Below are 27,019 nucleotides of genomic sequence, written 5' to 3'. Positions count from 1 at the left end.
TTTTTTCAACTAGGCAATCAAGCCCACTTTTATTAAGATATTTTGTTACATTATTAAACAAAAGGGAAAAAAAACAAGTTTTATTAGATAAAGATGTTTCATTTACAGATAGTACGGCACCAGTTAAGGACCTCAGTGCAGACAGATATCTTTTATTGTCTTCATAAATAGCATATACTGTACAGCTTGTTATCTTTCCCGGTCTCAGAGTTATAGCTGATAAGGAGGTTCTAATTAGTGATATCAGTTCAAGGTGAGGCTTAAAAACAGCACGGGGAGGGAGAGGGATAGTTTAATCCAGGCTGGACTGAAAATCACAACTGGGTTAATGCTACGTATACAGTAACTTGTTTAAAAAAAAATTGGAAATTAGTTATGGGGAAATATTTGCGTGGAGGGAAACAAATGTCTCCCATTGTCCATGTCAAGTTCATTCAATCTCAGAACCAAACTCGAAGGGGTTAGGAAAATAAATCATTAGTTAAAATAAGACAAGGCTCTGGTCACTCTATTTGAGCCGTCGTGTTGCTCCGCGTGGCTGTGTGTGAACACACAAGGTATGGATGGAAGGAAGGCGTGGACCAGGGGCATCTAGGACATGGTGATCTGCATAGACTCCAGCATCTCTTCCACTGCTTTCATGGAGCATTTGTTCTCCTTGGTCCCACGGCCAGCCAGCTGTATGGAAGACAGGGAAGGTGAAACACAAGAGAACATCATCAATTCAGTGGGTCTCTCCAACTAAAATCAATAGAGAGCCAAACAGCAACAACATCCCTGTTGCAGTTCGCAATGCTAGAAGCAAATCTAATCACAGACAGACAGCAGTGGTCAATAAATAGAATTGGTACATCGTACAAACAAAGTAAAATAATACCTCTAATCAAAGACTTGTTTCTCAACTGTTGTATAAGTGCCATTTTTAGTTTTGTGTGTGTGTATGCGAGGGCTCCAAGACAGGATGTACACATGATTAGTCCACTTCCATGGCCTCTAGTACAGGAGTACATAACACTCGCGCTCTAATTTCTCCACTGTGTCCAAGGGGTTTCGCAGGAAGTGCCGCAAATTATGATCCACTAGCACATCCAGGATTACTCATGCGTGCACGTGGAGGCACACACTTTTTCTACCCAATTAAACCTCGCAACAGACAAGGCATCCCCTCAAAAAGTTAACGACGAGAAAGGCAACTTCCGTCACCTTAGGCAGGGGAGCAGGGTTATACTAAGGGGTCAGGATAGACCTCACTTAACACATACTTATTAATAGACATACATCTTAATAAATAATTCAATAAAACTTGTTGTGCCCTGCAGCTCAGTCCGATTCAAGTATTGAACTCATTGTTCCCACTTTCCATAGTAGTTTTTTAATCCAGTTACAAACTATGATTTAGGATAAATCTAAAAGACTGACGATGTTTTACAAATGACATACTCTTTAATTATACCATTCTAAATACTACAGCTGATCATACAAAGTAGGTAGTTTGCATGCTGTAGACACACAATTGGGACACACTTTTATGTATGCATTTCATCAGAGAAAAGCGGCTTGACCTTGGCTCGTGCTTTTATTTCAATCGCACGATTATTGCTGGTTATTGTTACACTGATTCTCAGTCGATGTAACGTGACTTGCGGAGTTACGACCGGATGTAGTAGGGGCTCCAGGAATTTTTCGGAATTTTGCATTTGACCACATGAAATGGGACTTCCTACATATTTTCTACCATACTAAATAGCAGGGAAGTATAGGTAATGGAACGGAGCCTAATCTAGTCTCCAGTCATGCTAGCATCTCAAAGCTAACACCACAATTACATTGCTGACATGCTGACGTTAAGCAATGTTTATGATGTTCACCATATTAGTTTAGCGTGTAAGGATGCCAACATTTGCTGATAAGCACTGAATACAACTTGCTGCTGTAGATTGGCACATATTTGGTATATTAAAAAAAAGCAAATATCTCATTTGCAGAATCAACTAAAAAAAATAAAACTTAAAAAATAATCTGTTGCTGTAAAATAGCATTGCAGATATGTGAGGAACAACTACAACACTGACCAGACAGGAAAAGCAGGAGGCAACAGCATCACAGGGTGCTTTCAATTAAATCACTATGAAAACACCATTTCCCAGAGTCAAACACAGGCAGGGGATACGGTTTCAGTGCTGACTCTGGATAATAGGGCACATTCTGCATGTCCTCCAAGGTGAGAGATGAGCCCCCTGAGAGTGTGTGCACACTTGATCAGACACTAACACACACCCATTGTAAACATAATAATTTCAGTGCTTGAACCACATGCAGTTGGCTGAAGAGATTTAAGTCTTTTGCCATCACCAAGACAGCTTTGGCTTCCTTCCAAAAGCCCATACAGGCAACTCCTCCTCTGAATTCTAACAATTTGTGGAATAACATAACAGACACAAATTCAACCCTATGTTTGACATAGCAATGCTTTTGACACCATGAGGCCTTTTATTCATTCAACCTTTGGCCCGGCTCAAGCTTCTACAAACAGGAATTAACTGTAGCCTAAACCTAGCCTATACTCTATTTCCATGGCAAAAGTGTTTTCCTTCCTCTTTTGCCAAACTCTAACTTGGGGCAGTTGGCTAAGGTGTGCAATTGGCTACACAATTTCCAAGTGTGACTCATTCTTCTAGATTTAGGGTAAGAGAGAGAGTGAGAGAGAGAGAGTGTGTGTGTGTGTGTGTGTGTGTGTGTGTGTGTGTGTGTGTGTGTGTGTGTGTGCATGTGTGTGAGAGTGTGTGTTTGTGTCTTTGGTGGGGGTAGCTCTAATGATCAGTGCATTTCATTGCCTTGCTGCCTAATGCGCCATTACCCCAGGCCCGGTAGTCAATTATCTCCTGAGCCTGAGGTGAGACCACCACATTAACTCCTGCCCTGTTCTACAACAGTAGGAGCGGTCCAGACAGCTCCGCTTCTATTTAGAGCATCTGATAATAAGAGTGGTGACGTAGCGGGAGCCTGTGGTCCGTGACAGAAGAGCTAATCAGAGAATCTGTTTTGATAGTTAGGGCATGGGGGGGGGGGGGGCAGGCCATGTAGTGATGCTTTGAAGCCCCCCCTGCACCTACAACACACACATCTCCAACTCTTGTACATGTCAACCAACCCAACCAAGCAAATTACTACTTTTTTTAAATGGGCCCCTGTCAGTGGTGACCTCTTGGTGACGTCCCGCTCCCACTTGCACTCACCTGCCCACCTCTTTCTCTCACTGAGGTATGACAATCACCAGGTACCGGGAGCCTAATAAAAGTGGACGACTGACACGAGCAACGCTTTAAAGGGGCCATCAATCAGCAAGCACAAGCAGCACAGCAGCCTGCAGCTGCCTGGCGGGACGGAGGCCCCACACCGCCGCTCCCTCTTAAAAAGATCTCACAAGTCATTTAACTGGAGATGGAGGGGGGGGGGGGGGGGCAACCTTGTCATTTAACTTGTCTCACACGGAAACAAGAAAACACATCTACAAGCGCACGTGAGCCTGGTGCCAGACTTGCACACATGTACTGTAGTGACAGAGTTGAAATCCCAATAAAACCTAACTATTACCAGGCAATTTAAACAAATACAAAAAGGTTGCAGACCTGGGCTGAAGCTGAGGGGCAGGGTGAAGCTCATGTCATGCTCCCTGGAGGACAAAGGTGTGACCGACTGAGGTGTCTCATTATTGTCAACGAAGGGGGGGGGGGGGGGGGGGGGGGGGGGCAACACATTTGACCTTTTAAACTGAAGCTGTGTTGTAGTTTGTCATCAGAAAAAAACTCAACTGATTTTTCCTCTGAGCCACTACAGCAAAGCCTGCCTATCATAGTCATTCTCATACCAGCACCACTGACACAGATTTAAAATAACTTTCTTTTAAAATAAACGTTGCAAACTGTTAACTGACGACTGAAATCCATGCCCATCAAGCCACCAGCAGTATGAATCTACAGTACTGTATAGTCGCATGTAAGGCAGAGATTGGGCAAGAAATAGCTATCTATTTGATTCATCGCAGCCAACATCACTAAACACAGATGTGTGTCGGCTGTCTGTGGGCAAACCCTCTACCACACCTCCTTGGCAATAAAGAAAATATTTAAGCAAGAAAAACATGTGCCTCACTACTGGTTATGCTACCGTCTAATCCCCGTAACAGGTTTCAGATGAGGTCCCAAAGTAATGATATAATAGGTCTGTTTGATGTACTGACATACAGGCTGGCAACTACCAATGATGGCTTCATAACCAGTTTGAACATTTTATATATAATTCAATACATGAATAGATACGTAGATAAATAAAAAAAATACAGTATAATAAAAAAATAAATATAAATATATTTTGACATGAACAAGGGTTAATTTAGGGAATGTAAAAGGATCTTTGCCTGGAATAAGAGGGCTGTTGCTTCAATCAAGCGTCATTCTCCGACTTCCAGGCCTTTCACCTCGCTCTTCAATACAACTCCAGGCGTCCTGTCAAAGCCTGATGCCTCGGGCCCTTCACTTATGTTCTTCAGATATTTGAATGTAACCCCCAAATATCATTCTAATTTTTCTCTTTTTTTTTCTCTTTTGTGTCTGATATATATGATAAACAGTCAACAGTTTAGAGATATTCATCTTGTCCCCTGCTGGGATCAAAGACTTTCAGAGAGGCAGGGTAAGGTCAGCAAGCACACTGATCAAAGCGACATAGTAGTGTGGTGGACATCAATCCAGACATTTGATTGACTCATTTTGTTGATCAAATCACCTCTGCATTTTTTCATATTGACAGAAGAGATCTCTATCTGCGTCAATATGAGTAGCTGGCCTAAGCAAAACAGGCTGCACCTCTCCGCTCATGACAGCTCTCTCCACATTCACTCAGACCTAAGAGGAAAAAGTAAAACGCTTAAGGGGCTCTTCCATGACACTTGTATGGGAGCTCCAGAGGAGAAGAGTCACTCACCGCGACGCTACTCACATGCACACTTTTTCCAAACAGAGACCTCATATTTGACATGTGAAATGTGTCTATAATAGGCCTTTCACACCAAAATGAACCAAGAGTCAGTTCCAGGCTGGTGTTGGGGTCAGTTCAAAACTGGTTACAGCCTTATCCCAGTTATGAACCGGTTGGTTTCACATCGACCGGAGACAGCCATGGAGCCGGCAAGAGAGCAACGTCATGACGTCACTGTAAACGTGTGTGTACGTCACCCGACGCCGCTGCTCTTGTGGCTAACGCTAAAGCTACCGCTAGCTTTAAGCACAACAACAGCGGCGAATACGTCTTATTTTTACACTTGTTGGCTCTCGCTTTGCTTTCTTAAGCAAACAGGACCCATACAGCGTATTCTCGCCGGTCAATTTGATCGCTACGTTCGGTAATTATGTTATGTTTACGTCTCGTAGTAGCGGTGTTTTTAAATATGGCGGGCATGAGGTTTGAGTTGCTCTGGTTGGTCAGGATAATCCCTCCCCCAACCGTTCGCGCAAGCAGTTCTTATCAAACCCTGCTCAGTCCTGGGGTATGAGTTCCCCCGGTTTTTACGGCCCGGAGCAGGCTCTCTGGCGGTGTGAAACCAAAACACTGGCTCTAACTCCGAACAAGCCCAGAACTAGCTCCGATTTTGCGGCGGTGTGAAAGGCCTATAAGAGTGTGGTGAGACGCGGTCTTTAGAGGCTCAGCGGGGAGCCCTCTCTCTACTTCAACAGGACCCACACACACCGAGCGAGGAACCGCTTATTACACGTTTAACTGGCGATGCCCAAATAAGCAACGCATATGGCCCCGCATGGCAAACAAGATTTCTTTTAAATATGTTTTTATCCTTGGGTTGCCAGGACAACGGCATACACCAATTTAGTGATACCATCTGAACGGCTCCTCACGTTTCCCCCCGCATGTGGAAATACTAATATGTGGTGACACATGAACACACATACACCTCCATGCTATATGTATCTGGTTTCCCCCCCCCCCCCCCCCCACTCTCTGTATGGTAATAGTTCAGACAGTAAAGAAAGTTTGTCTTTTTTCACAAATCCTCAAAACGGACACAAATTTGTTCCGTGGATAATCAGATGATGGTATGTAAATTTGTCAGTTTAAATGTTTTAAATGTAGTTATGTTTTAGTTCATATTAGTTATGAAACCAATAAAATAACATTAACGTGTATAGTAGGCCTGTGAATTTGCTAGGTGACATGTTCAAAGGTGATTGAGGGTAATGGAACTTCTCATTGAGAACCACTGATCTTGCCCAATCTCTGCCACAGTCTCAGGTGGTTGCTGTCTTTGTACAATAGAATCAGCTTGTGGCTCCGCAAGAGACCGATCTGTGAAGCCAGGGTTTTTAATAAAGTCTTAGCAGACGTTGGGGCCTTAACATTAAAAATAAACGCACTGAAGACACTGCGAGTTAAAGGGAACCTTCAGGCATTCGTGGGTCATTCGGTGGTGGCGGGGAATAATTTTCACCTTCAAATGCAAATGAGGGGATTTCTGGATGTCTGGCTATTGTATGCAATAGGGATGTAACGATATGAAATTTTGGGTACGATACGATACGATACGATATTGCGATTGATATCACGATATCACGATACGATATTAAGCGCGGAATTCATTTCTACCCCCTCAAATGAAATGTTGTACCGCTGATTTAAATAAAACATAAACACAAGAATAATTCAAATTTTTTATATCTTAATATGAAGAAGAGATTTCTGAGAGATTTAAACAACTTATCACCAAAACAAAGACACTGCTTCTCTACTGCTGTTTTTAAAGAAGCATTACACCTATATTTTTCAAACTGAAATAGGAATTTTAAATCTAAACTTAATTTAGTCACTTGTCTGTAACTGTAAAAGTATGTATAAAATAAAAATAATTTAAATAGTGTGATAATTTCCCCATTTATTTATGTTTTATTTGCTTATCAACTCTATTTTTGCAAGCCATGCTTTTACCTTATTAGGCCTACATTATGACAAGCACAATGAACTCTGTAAAATATTTATTTATGATTTTTATTTGTTATTAACTTAAATTGCAGTCTCAAAATCAATGTTTTTGCAGTGCACTCCTCTCCCCCCTCCCTTCCTCACACTTTCGCAACGTCACCTTCATTTGACCAAAGTAGTGTCACCTAAGTTTGACATAGTAGGGATTCCATAGTATTGCGCAACATGCTGTTAGCTACTGTCTGCTGAGTTCACGTGAAGTTGTGATGAATATATGAATATATCAAGGATCTTTGGACTTATTTCCTTCATCTGCCTTTCACGGAAGTTCGCCGACTTTACCGGGGATTTAACGCGCGGTGGCGGTGGATTCTATTCTATTCTATTTTTTTTTTTTTTTTTTATAATCTCATTTCCTCACGTTCGCCTGGATTCATAATGATATAATTGACTCGCGAGCAACTTTCTCTTCAGTCTGGTAAGCTAGTCTATCTTTTTCTCTATCTCTCCCTTTTCTCTTTCTCTCTCTTTGCTGCTACGTGACTCAATGTTGTGAAGCTGCACGCGCTAGTGTAAACAACGGCCCACGTGAGACGTGACTGTTCAGTTTAAAGTTAGAAGTCATGTTTCAGTGATAAGATGTTGTGTCAATGTGTTATTGTTTGGTTTCCAATGTTGGTGTGACCCATACAGTGTTAGATTGAGTGCTACGTTTATGACAACGTTGCTTACCAGACTCTCCACAATGACGGAGCGCATTTACCATGCACGCTCGCCTCAATACCGTGACGCGGTATAACAAGAAAAAACTTACGGTTGACATTCGTGGACTTTTCATATCGCGAACGACCGTTTTGCGGTATATTGTTACATCCCTAGTATGCAAACACCCCATCAAAGCTAAAACACAAAAGGAGAGTCATTAGACAATCTGATTGGTGGTTTTCAGTGTGTGGATGAATGAAGAATGAAGGGGGCTGTGGGGCAAAACAATGACAGAGACAACAAAGATATGGAGGCGAGGCAAGATTTAAAACAATAAAATAAAAAATCCCAATGAACTCACCTTATAGGCTCTATTTATTTGAGCGGTAGCCCAAGCAGCATACTTAATGTTGTCCTTTTTCACCTTGGCACTACTTTTTGGACTGGCAGCGAGGTGACTTGCCGACTGGAAGAAAAACAGAAAGCGGAAAGAAGCAGCAAAAGGAGAGAGAGAGAGAGAGAGAGAGAGAGAGAGCAAGGGGGAAAAGGGGTGTTCTTAGATCAAAACTTGGTGAAACAGCAATAAAAAGCGTAATTGAGATGAATGTGCAACCACTCTTACCATCCCACCACTCCACTAGTCATTGTGGCAGAAAATGAAGAGAAAAAACAGACCTTGGCCCGATGACACATGAGAAATCATTTATGGGGAGGAAAAAGTGAGTGTTTTAATGCTTCGTACGTAAATTGTCACTTAACGGGGGCCTAATTTCTCCAACACCATCGATTCACGGCGATGAAAGCACCGTGTGCGTCTCCAGGGCGCGCGACGGCCAGAGGAGCGCTTGTGTGAATCACGGTCTCTGCCTTCTGCCCCGACAGCTCCCCACTCCGAACCACAAATCCCATGTCTTTCCCATGTTCCTGCCATCATCTCCACACAGCTCAAACCCCAGAGGGCTTACCCCAGCGTGCACTTCAAAGCCCTCCCTGCCAGTGTGCTGAAACTTTAACTACACACCAATCAACCTGGCCCTGCTTTTTCTATCACTATGGTTTTGGCTTGGGCTTTTTTCGTAAGCGTTTTTCTTTTATTTCTTTTTTACTCAAGAGAGACCTTAATTTTAGATTATGTCAACCCCTAGACTGGCGCGCGCTCTCTCCCCCTGAATAACAGTGTGTGCACCGTTATGGAGGGGGAATCCCCGCGCGAGTGTTGTGACTAAACTAACCCACAATCCCGACTGTGGTCAGTGCTACCAGGTCTTTCTGTCGGACTGACTCAGACACTATGGGGATGGTGAAAGTTTCCTGCCCTTTCACTGAACTTCTCTGCACCTGTCAAGATGTGGACCTGCGAGACTTTAGCTGCCAATCTGCAAAACACACTCTCAAAAGACGGGATCAGTGACCGATGACGAATAAGCTCCCACCTGAGGTATCCATTAAAAAGGCCAGAGTGTCGGCGGATGACTTGTCAGGAGAAGCCTAACAGGGCCTGCTCTGTCTCCAGACCAGCGTGAGAGTTAACAGGAGCCAATGTCTTGGTTTGACCCTGGCCTGCTCCTCCTGTACTCTACACCTCAGAGGGTATGAGTGCCGTGTGCTACGAGGTGTTTGGACTACCTGAAGGATTCCAGTGCAGCACCAGAAGGAAAACACTGGGGCTCTCTGTGTTACACCCAGCTTCCCCTTGCAATTTTTTATTCCCTGCACCGCTCAGTTTGTGTTTTTATGTCAAGTCTCACTTACATATGATGCATTGGCGCTAGCAGACAACATCCTGTTTAAACAAATATGTAGATGAAAGGTTGCTGTAAGGGCCAAGACTACAATCAAACTGGCACCTGGTCGGATAATTTGCCAGTGACAAAATGCTTGCAGCAGTTGTACTGCGCGCGTTCTCTCGCTTGTGTTTTCTCCCTCGTTTTTCTACTCCGTGACTACTTTATTTATCCAAGTCATAAACATAAAAAAAGTCTCACCAAAGGGGTATTATTACTAAAATAAAGAGCTCCCGAGGGTAGGACTTTTCCGATGCTGGAGTTCACCGTCTGAGTCAGCAGTGAGCTGACCTGTCTGAGAGCCCCTTCTATGCTTCCCCCAAAAACACACACACACACACACTACAGTCTTGCTTGAGACACACTCAGTGGCCAGCCGTAAACCTTGACGAACCACAGGGTTACAGAAAAGGGCTCTGCTGGTTTTGTTTTCTCTCTCTTTTCTCTCCCACTTTCTCCTCATGCAAAGCAGTACTCACCATGTACAGACCAAACAATGCCCTCATGTTTCGGTTGTTCAGCCTCAGCGCCTGGGCAAAATACTTTCTGGACAGCTCCAGGTTTTCCAGCCCCCCCTGCGTGTACTTCACCTGTGCGAGGAGGCATTAAAACACGGCCAATAAGCTGTGCTAAAGGGCAGCTCGAGCAATGACAGCATGACATCTGAATAAGCAGTACATGACAACCCCGTATAAACACATCTTCTCTCTCATGAGCCCATATTCCCAATGACGTTAAGTGTGTGTCTGTGTGTCTCTCTGCGCTACAGAGAGAGGCACCATTCACACAGGGTCTAACATTTATTCCACAGTTTGCCCCCATGCTTGATGACGGACGTCCAGGCGGGTACCTACCTCAGCGTACTGCTCACAGTACAAGTGATTGTGAGGATTGGACATCATCAGCTCCTCCAGACAAAACGCAGCTTTTCCATAGCTGTGGAAATGACAAGGAAAACAGTAAGGCGATTGATACAGCTGTGTGTGTGTCATCCTTTAGCTTGCTCAACTGTGAAGCACAACATCCATGCCCAATAAATTTGCAGGTATAAATTTTAAATTCAAAACTACACAGGGGGTACGGGTCAGTTTACATGTGATTGACTTATAGCCTATGTTTCAGGGATACGTCAATATCCAGCACATGACACAGGTTTATTTACAGGCTTGTAGTAAAGGTTACGCAGTCCAGACAGCTGGCAAAGGTAAATTTCTATCTAGTGTGTCGATTCGGCCTCCTTTGGGGACACTGAGTGAGATCAATCTTGTCCGTCTGTGTGTTTTTTCAGCCTTTAATGCGTAGTTAACTACCTTCCTGAGGTCAGAACTACAGTAAGAGCTGGCACACTGTGTCTATACTCAGATGAGATCACTTCTCAGCAAGCAGACTGCTGAGCTGTTGACCTCACACTAATCTGCTGCCACTCCACTTCTAATACACAGTTTCCCCCTCCACGGGCCCAGGCCAAGACCAGCTAAGATACAGTATATCATCAGACACACAACGCCGTAAAATGTCTGCACACCTAACAAAACAGAAGCCAACACACACAGACACAAGGTAGCGGCAGACCTAGCAAAATAAAAAAAAACCTTTTGAGCAACATCATTATTTCATTTTGCTTTTCAAGATACTGTACACATATTTACATTTTGTTTGGCCTGTTAATTTCAAACAAAACGAAAAAAGAATAATACTAATATACAATTAGTTAGGTTTTTTTGTGCATAAATAAATGAAACAGTAAACGAGCCAACAGAATAGATAAATAAACCATGTCCTGAAAGGAGTAGTAAGAAGAACTTACTTAACACTGTCCCTTCTCCATAATCAATAATTAATAATCATGTAATGACTTCCTATTGCATATTAATAGTTCAGAGTGAACTGTATCAGTTAAAAAGAACACTGCTTTCTGTACATGGCCTCTACACTGGGATAGATAGGGCGTGATTCAACCACTCGTGAGAAAGGAGGTGGAAAACGCTGGGATGCAGCGTTTTTGCGGGAACCCCAAACCATCCAAATGTTGCCTGCCACAACATGAAGAACCTCTCAGTCTATTTAGAGTGCGCCATGGTAACTAGCTGAAAGATTAACGGCATAGGAGGGGAAAGGAAGGTGGGGATAGAGGGAGAGAAAGAAATAAACAGGGGGAAGGGGTTGAGAGTAGAGGAGGGGAGATCAGAGGGCTTGGAAGGTTTGGGGGGCTGCTTACAATTACCACTTCCTCTCCATAAAGACTTTCAGATGTGCTCAAGCAGTGGCCGTGGCCTGCAACAGAGCCCCGCTCCATCAGCCATCAACCAGAGTCTTGTACCGAAGCCAGACCCTTACCTCTTCTGCTCTTCCCTCTAAACCATCTTAACCCCCTCCATCACGGAGCAACTCTCTCTCTCTCTCTCTCTCTCTCTATAACAGCTCCTAAGATCGCTCTTTACCACAGGGCTCGAGAAAAAGGTTGTAGTCACCCATCGTGGCGCGAGACTAAGAATCGTATTTGTTTCTTTTGGAGGCTAGTAAAAAAACATCAGTAGTGGCTTTCCCCCCCTCCCCATTTCAATACCACATTCTGACTGCATAAGAAGGACAAAAATGGATTCAGACTGCGCAAAGTACGTTCGAAAACATTATTGCTATTTATCCTGTAATTCCGAATGACCGGTCCAATTTTTGTTGAACAGTTCTCCTAAGCTGGGTCAGAGTGGGAGCCAACAGCGGATTCCGACGGTGGCTTGGGTGTAATGCTCGCAATACGAAACAAAATAATCTCCTGAGTAAACACTGCAGGCCAAGCAGGATTGTTTTAACAGTATCAACTCGGAGGCTATTTATTACATTTTGAATGTGTTAACACTGATGCCCTGCTGCAACCCTGACAATGGCAGTAGTGCGGAGACACACACTGCTTTGTTTATTTTTTAGCTCCCAGGGTGTTGTGTGCAGTGAGGGGAGGAGAGTTTATTTCTCTTCCTCGTTTCTCCATCACTCCGTGTTTACTCTGGTGTGTGTGTGTGTGCGTCAGTGTGTGTGTGTGTGTGTGTGTGTGTGTGTGTGTGTGTGTGTGTGTGTGTGTGTGTGTGTGTGTGGTGGGGGGGAATAGTGCCACCACCTTCTCCTGGGAATTTCACATCAAGTGCTCCATCCCTGTTGGAAAAGACTAGCGATAATGCCCGGGCTATCCGGAAAGAGGAGGAGGCGGAGGAGGAGGAGGGGAAACAGCGAGTTTGTAACCCAAAATAAAGAAAACAAAAGAAAAGAAATTGACACGCCTGTAGATAAGGGGCCTGTGGGAGTGAATGGTGTGATATTGGAAGTGTTGGGATAAGCCGGGAGATAATCCGCTCACCCCTGGATTTCCTCTGGCTACTACTAGCAATAAAGCCTCCCGGACAAAAGCACCAAATATCCAATAAGTAGCCTTCTCGCTGTGCTACACATTCCTGATGCCGCTGCCCTCGTACCAGAGCAACCGTATAGCCAGCATGCCAACACACACACACACACAAAACTATAGTTCAACTACAGACACTGCTTCACTAACTTCTGAGCCCCCAGACAATTAAGGAGGGATAAAAGGTGACACAAACAATATTGTTTTTTTTCTTTTTCTTTTCTTACACTGCTCTTGTGTCTGTCTGGAATTCTCCTTGGCAACTGAGATATCAGTGGGAGGCCAGGGGAGTCTTTCTGCTCTCATATGTAGGAGAGGCAGCTTAAGACTGAAAATCCTATTAAACAACTCTTATTTGACAGACATGGACAGGGCTCCATTCAGACCCCTGGCTGAGCTAGGCATCTCACCGCCTCCCCATTGTTGGCCATCCAAACGGCCCTGTGGAGATCAAGCCATCAGTCTGATGTGAAGCCCTGTTAAACTGACACATCCACGCCGGACATATGGCTGCCTGACCGGTAAAGGATTATTGATTTCCATGGCACTTTTAGATGCTAAACATCTGTCATCAAATTACACACACAGTAGATTCACCCATATCAATCACTTTGCTTTGCAGGACATCTGGACCGATACCCTATTAATTTATTTAAATCTTCTTGTCACTATGATGAACAAATTCACATTTACATCAGTTGTTCAACGTGATGATGCCTTGCCAATTTGTTTTAACTGATTAAGGAAAACTACACGTTTCATTTTTGTCTCAATTTTTTTTTAAGTGCAGTGTGTGAGGACTTTAAACAGACAACTAGCTGAGTACATATCCTGCAATACAAAAATACAAACAGTTTTGCGTCTCCTTTTCTGGTGCCATTATTACTACATTTTCCATTCCTCCCTTTACTCGTCTTGCTGCTCTTTAAAGTTGTTGTATAAAAATCAATGCCCCAGAACACTTGTTATGAAAGAGAGAGCTCATTTTATCCTGTGTAAAATCAAGCTCCAGTTTACTCAGCACAGCTGGTGGAAATGTCCTGCTTGAATTTGTCTATTGGCCTTAATGGGTTGCAATTACAAAGGTGGGTCACACAGCATAACCACAAAGAATGTGAGCCATTGGTTCAAAGCTGCATATTTAACAGGAAGACAGAAAAGTACATAATGGAGAAAATATGGCCCTCCGGTCACAAGTTGCGGTGCTGCTGAATAGATTCAAAGTCTAAGAATGATTACAGCATTCTAATGCTACTTTGAAAATCCCACAATTGTGAATAACTTTTCAGCCTTAATTGCAATATTGTAACTGTGCACAAGGAGGAAATAAAAAGCAAATATTCCTTGCGGTTTAGCCCAACTGATTTTACCATATGTTATTGTGAACAAAAAAATATATTTACTCGTGTTCATTGATGTAGAGCTCTGACAACTCATGCCAAGCTTCCTGGTCCCCGACGAACCTGTAAACACAGAATGAGAAAGTGTTCCTGTAACATACCGTAAATAAAAAAAAGGCATGAGTCATTTAAACAATGGGGAAAGCATTTCAACAAAGTAAAATAAAATTCTAAGTGTCCCCTATTGTAACGGCAATAACGACAGTCAAAAGGTAGGAGAAAAAGAGATTGCTGGGATTTTATGCACAGGTTGTGCCAGCTTCACTGAAAGCAAACTCAAGTTTTTAATTAAAATGAAAGCCATGGGAGGTGGATAGGGAGGGGGTAGCCAGACCCTCCCCACCCCCCTCTTGTAGCAACACTCACTGTTCCAGATACTCATTGAGCTCCCGTACGGCTTCGGCGCTCTTCCCCTGGGCCTTCAGTATGGAGATCTTGCGCTTCCTTGCTGCCTGCAGAGCACAGAGTAAACAGGATTAGAGACTCAGCTCCCCAAGTGTTTGTCTATGAAGGGGGGTGAGTGGATGAGTAAGTGTGTAAGAGTAGTGAGTTTAAGTGTGTGCATTAGCGTCTTTTTTAGTGCACTACAATCCCCGCTCCAAAGTTTTTTCCTTGGAGGAAGAATCACCGTCTATTATGAGATGAATCAGCTCTTTGGTGCATTTACAAACAGCAGCCCCCAAAAATAAAAAGCACATAAAAGCTCAGACACTTTTGACACTAAAGTTAACTACCGAGCCCTATCGAGACATAATTGGGAGCTGGTTAGTGGCCATGTCCAAACAGCAGATGGACACACACGTTATGAGTCAATGTTTGGGAGTAGGAGTGAGCTCAGTGGCGGAGATAAAAGTCATGAGTCATCCCCCTACTAACCAAGTGGGGAAAATGGCACACTCCCCCAAACCCCAACGCCTGTCTCCACTGCCGACACACTGCATGCATGGAGCGCTGCACCAGCCCTGACTTACATCAGCTGAAAATTGCTTTTCCTCTTCGTTTTTTGATGTTGAAGTGACCTTAAGGTGGATTAGACTCTCATCAATCTGAATTAGAAAAGTATTACTGCCGCTGCTCCGTCTTTTCCAAATGTTTTACTCCCACCCTCCCTCCCTCCCTCCTTCTTTTGGTAGTAAGTGAAAACCTTAACGGGAGGCTGCCGCTCCATTAGAAGTGCCCTGCGCTGCCACAGCCTATTTTATTTATGGACTGGCACTTGATTGAGTGGGGCTTCCTCTCTCTCCTCCTGCACTAATAACCAAAGCCATTGAGGGGCTGTGTATGAGTCATGTCTAGGGTCTGTAAATTTCAGGGCCTCTTCTGACACTGCCATCAGAAGAAATCCACTTATCCATCAAAGCTGGGACAGTGACCTGCAGAGACGCTGCAGCCTCAACTGACAGGCAATATTTTAGGCTCTCCGATGGGGAAACGCATACAGGATACAGGACAACATCTTGATCAAACAAAGTAGTATTCTGACGTCAATGCTGAGGATTTCTACCTACACCGCAATGTATCTTATTCCCGAACACAAGGTTTTGGCAACCACATCTGTACAAGTGTGTATTTTTAGCATGAGTGTGGATTAAATGCAAACTTGGAAAAAATATATTTAAAATACATTATGAAATTATGAGACAAAATTGAGCAGTGAAATGTCAACCCATTGTTCACTTTGATGACTTTCACAAACTTTTCCACTTCACATCCAGTGCGTTTCACCAGAACTTGATACTATGTGAAATTCAGGAATGTATACTCACTTCAGGCTAAATTACAAGCATGTGGGATCTTTCATCCCGACAACATTTTTAAACAAACCCTACATTGGTGTAAAATATGGATTTTTGCACTTGTGCTTTCCCGCCATCAACACACCCACCTCTATGCTTTTTTTTATTCTCGCTGGCTCCCAGATAAGGAAGCTCTTTGGGACTCAAAGGAACATATGGAAGTTGGTAGCCCCGAGAGTCACACAGCACTTTATTAAACGCGAAAGCAAATCCAAACCACTCCTCTGTCTCTCCTCCTTTCTCTTCCTAATGATCCGAAAAACCCTGGCAGTGGGTCTGATCCCCCCCGTTTGCGTGATTCTTTTTTAATTAGCACTCGGGGCAGACCTTCAGAGTGAGGACTGGATTATTTACCTCACCACTTGCTCTTTGCTAGTACGACCTACCGCAACCTCCCTTTATAATAAGAAACATCACGACAGGGGCGACAAACCTAGCGAACCGAATATACTCAAACTGGAAAGAGGAAAAAAGGGAAAAGAAAGCGCAAAAGACAAGTAGAACCGTTAATGTTTTAAAATTCAGATTTTTTTTTCCAATTATGATCAGGTGCAAAACAAAATGTTATCTCTAAGTCAAACTCTTTATTTTTATATGCATCATATTTATTGGTAAGAAAAATAGTAGTTAATTGGGGCTTTAAATTTCACATCACTTAACCCACACACCTATACAATTTTTGTTAGACAATGAATCTGTAATTGCATATGATTGTGGGGCAACCTCAGGAGCTGCCTTAGTGACCTCTGTGGCTTATTTAGGAAATACTAGCTTTTTATATTGAACAATTAGGGTGAAATGATTGAGCTGGAATTCAATTTTAACGCAATCCCCAAGTGAACATTACTTGAAAATAATACATTGGTGTTGCCTTGTGTGAAAATGTTGTGGGCATGCACTGTACAATCTAAATGACTCAGAAGACGACATGTTAAAAAGAAATGGTGGGAAAAAAAATGCATTTATGCACAGGAAATCATTTTGCCAGCTTATTGCTGTAGGTATTGGAACATAGCAATGCAATGGAAGGGCTAGGAGTTTGAAACATTTTCTTTTGGACACCGCCATGGCAAAAAAAAAAAAAAAAAAACCCTTGAGCAATTTTTGTTGATTCAACAATTTTGGTTAATGGGTACCACATCTATTCCACAGCCTGTAATTACAACAGCTCAGTTTCCAATCTCTGCCTCGCATGCTGGGATGCCTTGCAAGTCTTCCTTGTGGTCGCCAATTTTCCGCCATTTCTCAGGCTCATCTCCCCCCCCCCCCCCTCTTCAAAAGCATGTAGGACAAACGAGCATAGGAGGAGATAGCCCTCGCTCAAAGACAGGTGACCTGAGCCATGTCATCATATTATTGCTCCACCCTCCACCACTACTACACCCATGTCATTAGGGAAAAGGATTGTGGGAAAAAGGTTTAAGGTTAGAATCCCATGGACAGAGGGCCTATTTGTCCGTTTTGTTCCATTCCCGGCCCCAGGTTTGACTGACAGCGTGCGCTCGGTAGGGTGGCAGTATCCAGCGGGCAGAGACCAGGAAACAGACCATTCCCTTTCCGAGGATGTCCCTGGAATCCCCTAGAGGCTCTGCGCCTTGTCGGGGAGGTGCCCTGGGATTCACTGAATTGACACAATCCCATTGTCCCAAGCATGTGGATAAATGCAAAGCAATTTGTTGCAGCTTATGCCAATTACTTGAACATAAATTTTGCTGGAGCGACAACCAGTTTGTATATTAAAAAAAAAAAATCACAGAGTTACAAGAAAATAACTTATTTGTGGCTTTAACTTCAATCTTAAATTGGACGGCGCGACTGGGACAACATCTTCTACGAAACCATCCCAGTTGTTATTTCCTTGTCAGACATGGCACGGATCGAGCCCCTTCTGCATACATTAGGAAAGTAGACTATCGCACAAATGTTTTTGATAGTTATTTGGGTCGTCAGAGATGCATGAGCCATGAGACTTGACTGCAGAATTATAATTCAGTCACTTGGCAATCCTTCAGTCGTCTGTTCTGCGGGATTTGGATTTTTAGGCAGCATCAGGATTCTTGGATAGGATTTTTTGATAGCATCCAAACTTACTGGACACTACTGAAAATAATAAAATGCACATTTGAATGGTAAATTGAGCCTGTCATTTGCTTTACAAAAATAAATGTCGTGACAACGAAAAGGAAATATAACTGAGGGGAGCTGCCTATGAAAGCAGCGCTCTCTCTTGTTTTAAAGGCTGACCTGCCAACCTGACTTGCAAATTTCCAAAAGCAACTAAAGCATACAATAAAAAAAGAGATGGTCTTAACAAATTGAAGGTGGAGTGAGACATGGAAAGCAGGAGCTGTGGCTAGATAAAGATGAGGAGGCTTTTCCACTAACAGGGTGGGGTGTATCAGAGCGAGTTATGGATTCCTTTTTCCCCTGTTCGTTTAAAGCAAAATAAACTATGTAAAGAATTTTCACATGGCATCCAAAGCACAAATACTGCAACTGTAGCACTGGAATACAATGTTTAATACATCTAAACTAAAGCGATCCACATGTTAGCGTGGCACAGAGAAGTTGTTGAACATGTTTGGGGTGAGGAGCGAGCAGTACAGCCAAAATAAATAAGGTTTCTCTTGAAAACCCTTTAAAAAGATTTATTTTTCTTGCACGGCCACATGTGCTTATGGAATCAATTAACAGCAGGTACATGATGTTTTGGGTTGGTGGTGGTGTGGGATTGGCAGAACACTGGCTAGATGTGCTTCTGCAAGTCTTTTCACACAGATGAATGGTGAAATGAGTAGAGGAGATAGCGAGGAGAGAGCTGCAGTGAAGCAAAGGTTCTTTAGGGTTCGTCTGGACACAGCCCTGAAAAAAAATCAGAGCTGAAGCCGGTACACGGCAATGGAGAAGGTAGGACAGGAGCTCAGCCTCGTTTACTCTGGGCTGAGGGTCTTAAAAGGTTCATTGAATCACCTTCTTCAAAAGAGCCAAACCTTTATTTACGCTGTACTTCCTCAGAACATGTCTGCCACTGACTCAGACCATGAATCACAACCCCCCACTCCCACTCCCGAGTCCCCTGCCTTAAAAACATTTGAGTTGTGTGGGTGATAGGCTGATCAGCACTGTGGTTAAGGGTTAAAATTCGCAAAGTCAAACTGCGCCAAAAAGAGCCACTGCAGATTCAAAGCCTTCCAAAAAGTTGAGAGCATAAAGTGAAGGACGCTAAGCTGAGGGATTTTCCCCAGTCTTTCCCAGATTCTCACCGTATTGGTTGGGTCGTCTAGGAGAATGGCATCATAGTGCTTGCTCGCCTCGTCGTACCTTTAAAACAGAGAGAGAGAAAAAAAAAGATACAAATTTGGTTGTTTTATGCCAATACCAGTCCCCAGTCGGGTACAATTGGTTAGTGGTGGTGGGGGAAATCAAGCACAGTTCAAGGTAATCAAGTTTCTGTATACAATGTGGCAGGTTTCTATGATTACAGTGAGGCTGTGCAGAAATCAGGGGTGATCTAAAGAGAGAAATAAACACATCATTTAAATTGCTGGTCAAACAGCCTACACAGTGAGAGGCTTAAATCATAAAATGAGTCAGGAAATCAATACAAACCTCGCACACTGTTTTGATTTTTTTCTTCATTTTATTGTATCCAGTTTCATTTACCTATAAACAAAATTAAGTTGCTGCTTTTTTTGTGTCTCTTGGCCCCCATGCATAATACCACAAAATACACATATGAACCTGATAAGAAACAATATCCAACACAGCGCCGCCGCCCCCACAAACTGCTGAACTGGGCCCCACCTGATTCTACTTAAAAATGGGAAATGAATGAGCAGTAAATATCAAATCATACGGTAAAGAAAATCTGGGAAATATGGAGGCATGTGCACCTCACTTGTCATGTCAAATCAGGCGCTGAGCGATGATTTTAGACGTTTTTTTCTATTAGGGGCAATCTGCAACGCTGACGTTTTTAGCAGCCAAAAGGCGGGGATCAGTGATCAGAAGCTGCTCCCGCCCACAGCCGGGACGACGGACAGGAGCGATTCTGGTTCCCATTAGCGCATGAGAAGCCCCACTTCCAGCGCAGCCGCTTCCCTCACATTCACTTTATTACTCAGCCACACTTCGGGAGATTTCAGATGGCACCAGGCGAGTACTCGCGAGCCACTTTGATTTGCTTTATTTATTTAGGAAACGTGTGTGTGCGTGTGTGTGTGTGTGTGTGTGTAGAGGGGAAGGGCCTTGTTTGAAGCTGTGTCATTCGAGTGTAGCTCTGTCTGCTGCCAATTAGATCCCTGTGTGCCGTTTATTTAATCTGACAGTGCCGAAGCGATCGCTCTCAATTATCACATAAACTCTTGACATAACCGATAAACCAGAAATGGTGAATGTGTGCGAGCTAGTAAACAGATCGAATTACCCTGATTCAATACAGACCACTAAAATACTCCCCAGTTTTTTTTTTAACTCCATTCTGCTTACTTTTTATAAAGTGCAGATTTAAAAATACAACACTGAGGGAGGTGGGGGGGATAACAAAGTTGAGATTGTGGTGACATGTCAATATTTATTTACAGGGCCAAAGCCTGTTTTGGTCCGTGAACCACGGAAAAGCATTAAAATAGTGATGGCAAAGAGAGAAAAATACAGAGAGAGAGAGATGAGGAGTAACAAAATAAGGAAACAATGGAGGAACAGAAACCAGAGTAAATTGAGGGACCCCCAGAATAACAGTGGGATCCGACCACTTCCTTCCCGGGAATCCCTAACTCGGGCTCTGAGGGCCACAGGACTATCCAGCGCTGAACCGTTTCTCTCTCCATTCCCCTCCTCTCCAAAGGAATGCTGGGTGATCCAACATAAACACAACCTACCCCACACACACACACACACTGTACTTACACACACACACCCCAGACCATAGAACCACTTAGGATCTGCTAACGGTTTCTCGCCCCCAAGCTTCCCAAATAACAGCGAAGAATAGTTTTTTTTCCTTTTCTTTTATGCATCCTATGTTTCTGGAGCTTTCGGTACCCGAGTGCTTACCTTTCCAAAGCTTCCAGCCTCATGCCCGTTAATCGCTTCACTCTGTGGCTATCTGGAAACTGCTTCCTCAGTTCCTGTAGACAGGTCTGCAAGGATGTGGGCAGAGGGGAGAAAGCAATTATAGTTGGCGGTAACTAAACTTTGTGTTACACTCTTGCTCTCTCACACATACCTCTCTACAGACACAAACCACCTGTCTTGAAAAATGGATAATTTAGCAGATGTTTCAGCTAAACAAACTTACTGCACCGATATAAAACCAGAATCTCTTAGATGTGAAAATCTGCTGTGTGACCACTGTTAAGGCTCGTTTCCACTTAGCGGTACAGTTCGGTAAGGTACAAAATTATTTCCGTGTCCACTGTCAGAAGTTGGGAAGGAACCAAAATAAGCAAACCGTTCTTTTATTGGGGTACCAAGCTTTCCCAAAAGGGTGGAGCTAAAGAGTTACGTAGCTGCAGAGGCCAGAGAATATACTTTTTATAAGGGCTAGAGCCGTTCAACTTGCTATAGCCATCCGGCCTACCAAGTAAGGGTATTGTGGGTAGTGGAAACACAAGCTAGATCTAGGGTTACTGTACCATACCAAACCGAACAATACTGCTCAGTGGAAACGACGCATTCGTTAACCATTAAGGAAACCACACTATAAAAAGGGGAGGGAGGATAAATTCTGCACTGAGCTTCCATTCGTTTGATCGCACAGTAGTGAAGGAGGTAAGGAATGGTTAAAATCACAATCGACATTAATATGATTGACATGAGAAGGTCTGCGGTAGTAGGATCTGAATCGTTTGCTCAGTCCATCAGCTGAAGTCTGGTTCTAGTTTTTCTTTAAGTCTGGAAGCATGATGAAAAGGATCATTCCAATGACTGATTTCTGCCTTTCTGTACCCAAAGAGCCATTAGTTTTGCCAAGTCCTTTTATCCATTTTGATCGGAGATGAACCATTTAAATTACCATGATCTCTCGTCTTTTTTATTTTTCATTTTTTTAAATCCCCGGCAGACTGGGCCGTTTCAGAACTGTGAATATTTCAGCACGAGGTCTAGCAGCTTCACAGCATCACATTAAGGCTTAAGGAGGGCAAATAAATCCAGAGGGGAAAAAGCCGTTGAACCCCCACAAATGATCATGGCCAAGTTCAGCTAACACTTGAAGCATGCTCCTCCGCTCATTTGCTGCACCCTCTAATTCCAACTCTCAGCAAATTGTTTTTCCAAAGTACAGACACAGTAATACCATTTGGCCAAATAAAAAATCAGATTTTCTAGCGTTTGGCAGGGGGGGGGCTGTGCAGCACAGTAGGAATGTCTGAGAGAGAGCAAACGATTGGCTTTTGAAGAGTCTCGTGTGTGTGTGTGTGTGTGTGTGTGTGTGTGTGTGTGAGGAAGAGCGGTAAAAAACTTACCAGAGCCAAGTCATCCCGACTGCAGTCCAGCGCTGCGATCATCACCTGCTCATAAATAATCCATACTGGGCAGAAGACACAAAGAGCACAGTGTTAACGCCCTTTCCATCCCACTGCCTCGTGTAACATGAAAAAATATATATTTAACTAAATACTCCACATCCCAAACAAGAGTGTGTCCCTAATAGCTGCACATCATCTAACAGTTAAATGCTTTGTTCAACCAACTTTCTCATTTTGTTTAATAATTGATGCTACATTTAAGTTAAAGTTCCTTTATTAGTCAATGGTTACATTGAAATGTACTGTTTTCTGAACGGAATACAATGAAGATAATGTTGCTTTTTTAAAAGCATAAATTCATTTAAAACAAGCATAAATTCATTTAAAACTTGGGACAATCTACAACAATAATAATACTAAGCATAGTTGGAGGAACATTTCAAGTAAACGCCCTTGTGTTAGGCTTTACTGTTACAGTAATGTTATTTTTGTTAGAGGTGGCAGAAGTGAATGGCTCCTACCCAGAAGTTCCACAGAAAGATTTAGGAGGTCCTTTGTTCAGTAGCAGCTAGCTTTTTATAAAAGGAGGACTGCTGATTAAATGCTGCTGTATTTATATTTATACTGTGGCAATATGGTGCACTGGCAAGGGTAACAGTTCACTTTGCATATTTCCTATTCACACTCCTTTATAGTATGGTATCATTCTCTTTTTAATCTTTTATGATTTGATTTTATTATCATTATACTAATTCTGTAGAGGACCGTTGCACTCCCTCTGTGACCATGCTTGTTTTACGTTGTTATTTTATGTTGTACTCTTCTATATATATATATTGTTGTACTGTATGTTGTCAATGGTGACAAACCAGTTGGACCATCTGAAAATAACCCTACAGCCATAATTTATTTTCCTCATTATGAGAGGTCTTTTTCACACGTTGCACTAATTGAGACACGGAAAACGTGAAGCGGTGAAGGTACTCGAGGAAAAAACAATAGTCTCAGGATGGGCAGTTAAATGACAGAAACGCTTATTTTTAGTAAGAGAAAAATGTCAACGTTGTTAGAAACATTGTCGATTATTCTGTGAAACCTAAGTAGCTGCTGAGTTAACATTTCTGTACATGCCATGCTGTTTTTCATCCCTCACTCTGGGTAGTGTGTGACTGTTAACAGGAAGTGTAGTTCACACGCCACAAGTTTCAATAGCTAAATGTGGTTGGGTGGGTTAACAACATAGTGTGTCTGTTTTCACTAAAAATAGAGAACATGTAGGAATCAGTTTCAACATAAACACAACATAAAACTAACTGGCCAGGGAATGGTGTTAAAGCATTAGCGATATGTTTACATAAAAAGGCAGTAAAGATCCTGACACTACCAATATAATTAGTAATGGGTGTTGATACTGCAGTACATTTTGCAAGGTCCTTTTAGATACCCAGAATCCTCAAACACAATAGTCATACTTGTTTAAATAATTGGACTTTAGCTTATCTCTGCTTTGACATAATAAAGTGATGGTGATTTGTACACCATGTTGCAGAGAGGCTGTAGTTGGCCATCTTATGGTTTAATATTGTCAACACATGCTTTAGATACACAAAACCATACTCAAGCTAATCTGAAAGTTGCAGCGTTGTTTCATGTTTTCAACTTGTAGAGAAAGGCATGTTGAGCACCTTCATTAAAAGAGGCAAAACCAATTATTCCTTTCCTAATTCCTATTATTTAAAATGTTTGACTTGGTGGTTAGCTATAAAAGAAAGAGAAATGTTGTTTCATTCAGTCGTGTGGAACATTAGAACACACTGACTAATAACCTGGCTACAGAAGCTAGTTAATAGAATTAATACAACATGTTAAATAGACAGCTTTGACAAGGAAACTGGACGGGTTCAGCCAAATGAACAGCCCCTGTTAATTGAAAAGAATAATAAAACCAGACTCCACCCAAAAGCTGGCAGGCTTGGCCAAAACAAACAAATGCCTCTAGTTTTTCTTGACTTTAATGATTCCAACTCGTGTTTTGATAATTGCCATCCCATTTCACAGCCAATTTAAGAGCTGGTTTCAATAAAACCGTGGCATGCTAAGTGTTTATCCGCCTCTTCTGGGGACCGTATGAATCATAATGACTGGGAAAAGGGAGTTTAACGGGGTAATGCAACAGGACGGTACTGCTATGAAGGCAACCGTGGCCTTTGTGACGCTCGTTGAAGGTAAAACTCACTACTGCATCAAAAAGATAATATTAAGAAATCCGTGCATTACTTGGCAACAGACTAGGGTTGGGTGGTAATACGGGGTGGGTATTTAATAATAGCAACGGTATTCATTTTATTACCGTCATGAAAAAAATCTGCTGTGCAAAATGTGTGCACGTTAATAATAAATGCCTTTAGAGTGTGTGTCCGTGTCGAGCAGCAGCATCAAAGCCGGTTTTGAATATGCTATGAAAGTGATGACAGGACTTCAGTAAATGAAAGGACGAAAGCTATTCAGATGTGCTCATATTCGCTATGCGCCCCGTGACAGCCTCTTCAAAAAGGGATAAATATTAAGAACATTTTTTTTTAAAAAGGTATCAAATTGGATAGCGCCCAAACCTATAACAGACTATTGCAGCTTTTACACCATTATAATTGCTGTCTTGTTACCTGTTCCCTTCTGACAGGGGTAGAGTCATCCTTTCAAATGATGTCCTGCTTTTTCCAATACTAGATAGAGTTCTTTATTTATGACCAAACGGATAATCTACTTGATGCCTTGTCATCGTCTAGGTCACCAAAAAAAGAGATATGACAATTCTAAATTCATTTTAACAGCTTCCCCTTCATGCCTTTCCAAGTTTTTCCAAGATCAAGTGTTTAACCTTTCGCCTCAAATTTACTTAAATGTCTGTTAAATGTAGGCGATCATGTATTTCTGAAATGTGCCTTTCAGCCATGACTGTGTGTCTATCTGTGCTTTCCACATCACAGGAAACCTAAGATCCTGTTCAGAAACGTATCCAAAAGAAAAAAATATATATACCACAAAAGAGAGGAGTGAGAGCAGGAGAAAAAAAAAATCCAGCTAGCAGAAAATCACCCACTTAGATCAATCATCCCTCACACAGTTGTGCAGATGAACCCACGGTCAATAGCATTATTCGGACTGTTTTTACGCAGGAACATTCAGTGGTTTTTCGAGACTACAAAGCGGAAGATCCTCATTCCCAAGAAATGTTTTCACACGGTCTCGGACGGACCTGCGGGCTGCGCTCATCTCTCACTTCTATAATGTGATGTGAGAGCTGCCAAAAAGGAAATTGGGACAAGCTGACCATTGTGTTATTACCAAAACAATAGTGTGTTTACACTGCTAAAGTTAAGTTAGCCACAGAGGCCACAATGTCTCTGCTTTGGTGTGTTAACCATCTCCTGTTTGGATTTGATTTTCACTGGTGTATGAGGGGTCATTCTCAACTTTGTTTAAACTTATTTGAACTTATCCATCTGCAAATTGAATGCACCTCAAACCAACTCTCCTGTGTGTAAGCTTGCTAAGGAAAAATCATAAATGAATGATGAGGAACAATGTATCGATTGATAAGAACTGAGACACTTACTGTCATCTCCCAGTTTGGATGAGTGATCACAGATGAGCTCCTCGCCAACCTCCACAATTTGCTCACTGTTTCTGCAGTTGTCTTCTCTCCATTTGCGCAGCTTGTCTCTCATCTCTGTGGAAACAGTTGTTGAACAGCTGTAGTATGGGTCAACAGCCGTTTTAAACTTTAGGTATCAAGCCCGGTCCACTATCATGTGCGGTAAAGTTTTTAAATGATCATCTGGGAAGGTGTGTATGATGTGTATCAATTAACCGGGGGGCTTTTCAGACACCACTAAAAGCGACAATACATGCATGTCAAATTATTGTTTTGTCAGAGAAATAGGAACCACTACGGTTGTGCGTTTGCTATCAAAACACCCGGAGGTGCACAAAATGACACTAATTCATTTTGCATTATTATCTGTGCGTTTTTCTGAAGCCGAAATCTATTATGATGTAGCTAACGTCACAGCTAACGTTAGCCGTAGCTACGAATGGCTAACATGCATACACACGTCAAGCTGAAACCATACAGACATCCTCTACTGCGTTACACTAAAGGCTACAACAGCAGCGTCAACAGCTAATGTGACAGATGGCACTGCAGTTACTCAGCAGCTATGGATGTAGAGTATGGATAAAGCCGATATGTTGGCTAACCATGCTAATTAGCATTAGCTAACACGCAGACATGTTCACTCGTATGCTCAGTCCGGGATAGCAGCAACTCTCCCGCATGCACTCTCACGAGTAAAAATCCTAGGGAAACTCAGAATGGCTCAAATGTCAGAAAACATCTCCTTGACACTTGGGGAGAATATATTTTATGTGTTGTCTTACCTTCCCAACCCACATCGTACATTTCTGATACCGACGCCATCTT

At 42.7% G+C, this 27,019-nt stretch overlaps 1 protein-coding gene across 1 annotated transcript; it reads right to left on the bottom strand.

The window, feature by feature from the left end:
• Nucleotides 1-27,019, bottom strand: emc2 (ER membrane protein complex subunit 2). Its single transcript, XM_080039001.1, has 11 exons — nucleotides 26,977-27,019; nucleotides 26,153-26,266; nucleotides 22,534-22,598; nucleotides 21,122-21,207; nucleotides 19,330-19,387; nucleotides 14,637-14,722; nucleotides 14,274-14,333; nucleotides 10,331-10,412; nucleotides 9,956-10,066; nucleotides 8,054-8,158; nucleotides 1-678 (listed from the first exon to the last, which is right to left on the bottom strand). Exons 1-11 carry the CDS (start codon nucleotides 27,014-27,016, stop codon nucleotides 592-594), a joined length of 894 nt encoding a protein of 297 aa, XP_079895127.1. The 5' UTR covers nucleotides 27,017-27,019; the 3' UTR covers nucleotides 1-591.

Source organism: Ammodytes marinus, assembly GCF_949987685.1.
Source record: "Ammodytes marinus genome assembly, chromosome: 13".
NCBI lineage: Eukaryota > Metazoa > Chordata > Actinopteri > Uranoscopiformes > Ammodytidae > Ammodytes > Ammodytes marinus.
The sequence above is the reverse complement of the archived record's forward strand: the minus strand, read 5'-3'. Positions and strand labels throughout refer to the sequence as shown.

What these genes read in the sequence shown, in the direction of transcription:
- emc2 (XM_080039001.1), bottom strand. Translation starts at nt 27,016, where the DNA reads ATGGCGTCGGTATCAGAAATGTACGATGTGGGTTGGGAAG. An exon ending in GTCGGGATGACTTGGCTCTG is followed by an intron (nt 21,208 to 22,533) that starts GTAAGTTTTTTA and finishes ACATCCTTGCAG; the next exon opens with ACCTGTCTACAGGAACTGAG. An exon ending in CTCAATGAGTATCTGGAACA is followed by an intron (nt 14,334 to 14,636) that starts GTGAGTGTTGCT and finishes CTGTGTTTACAG; the next exon opens with GTTCGTCGGGGACCAGGAAG.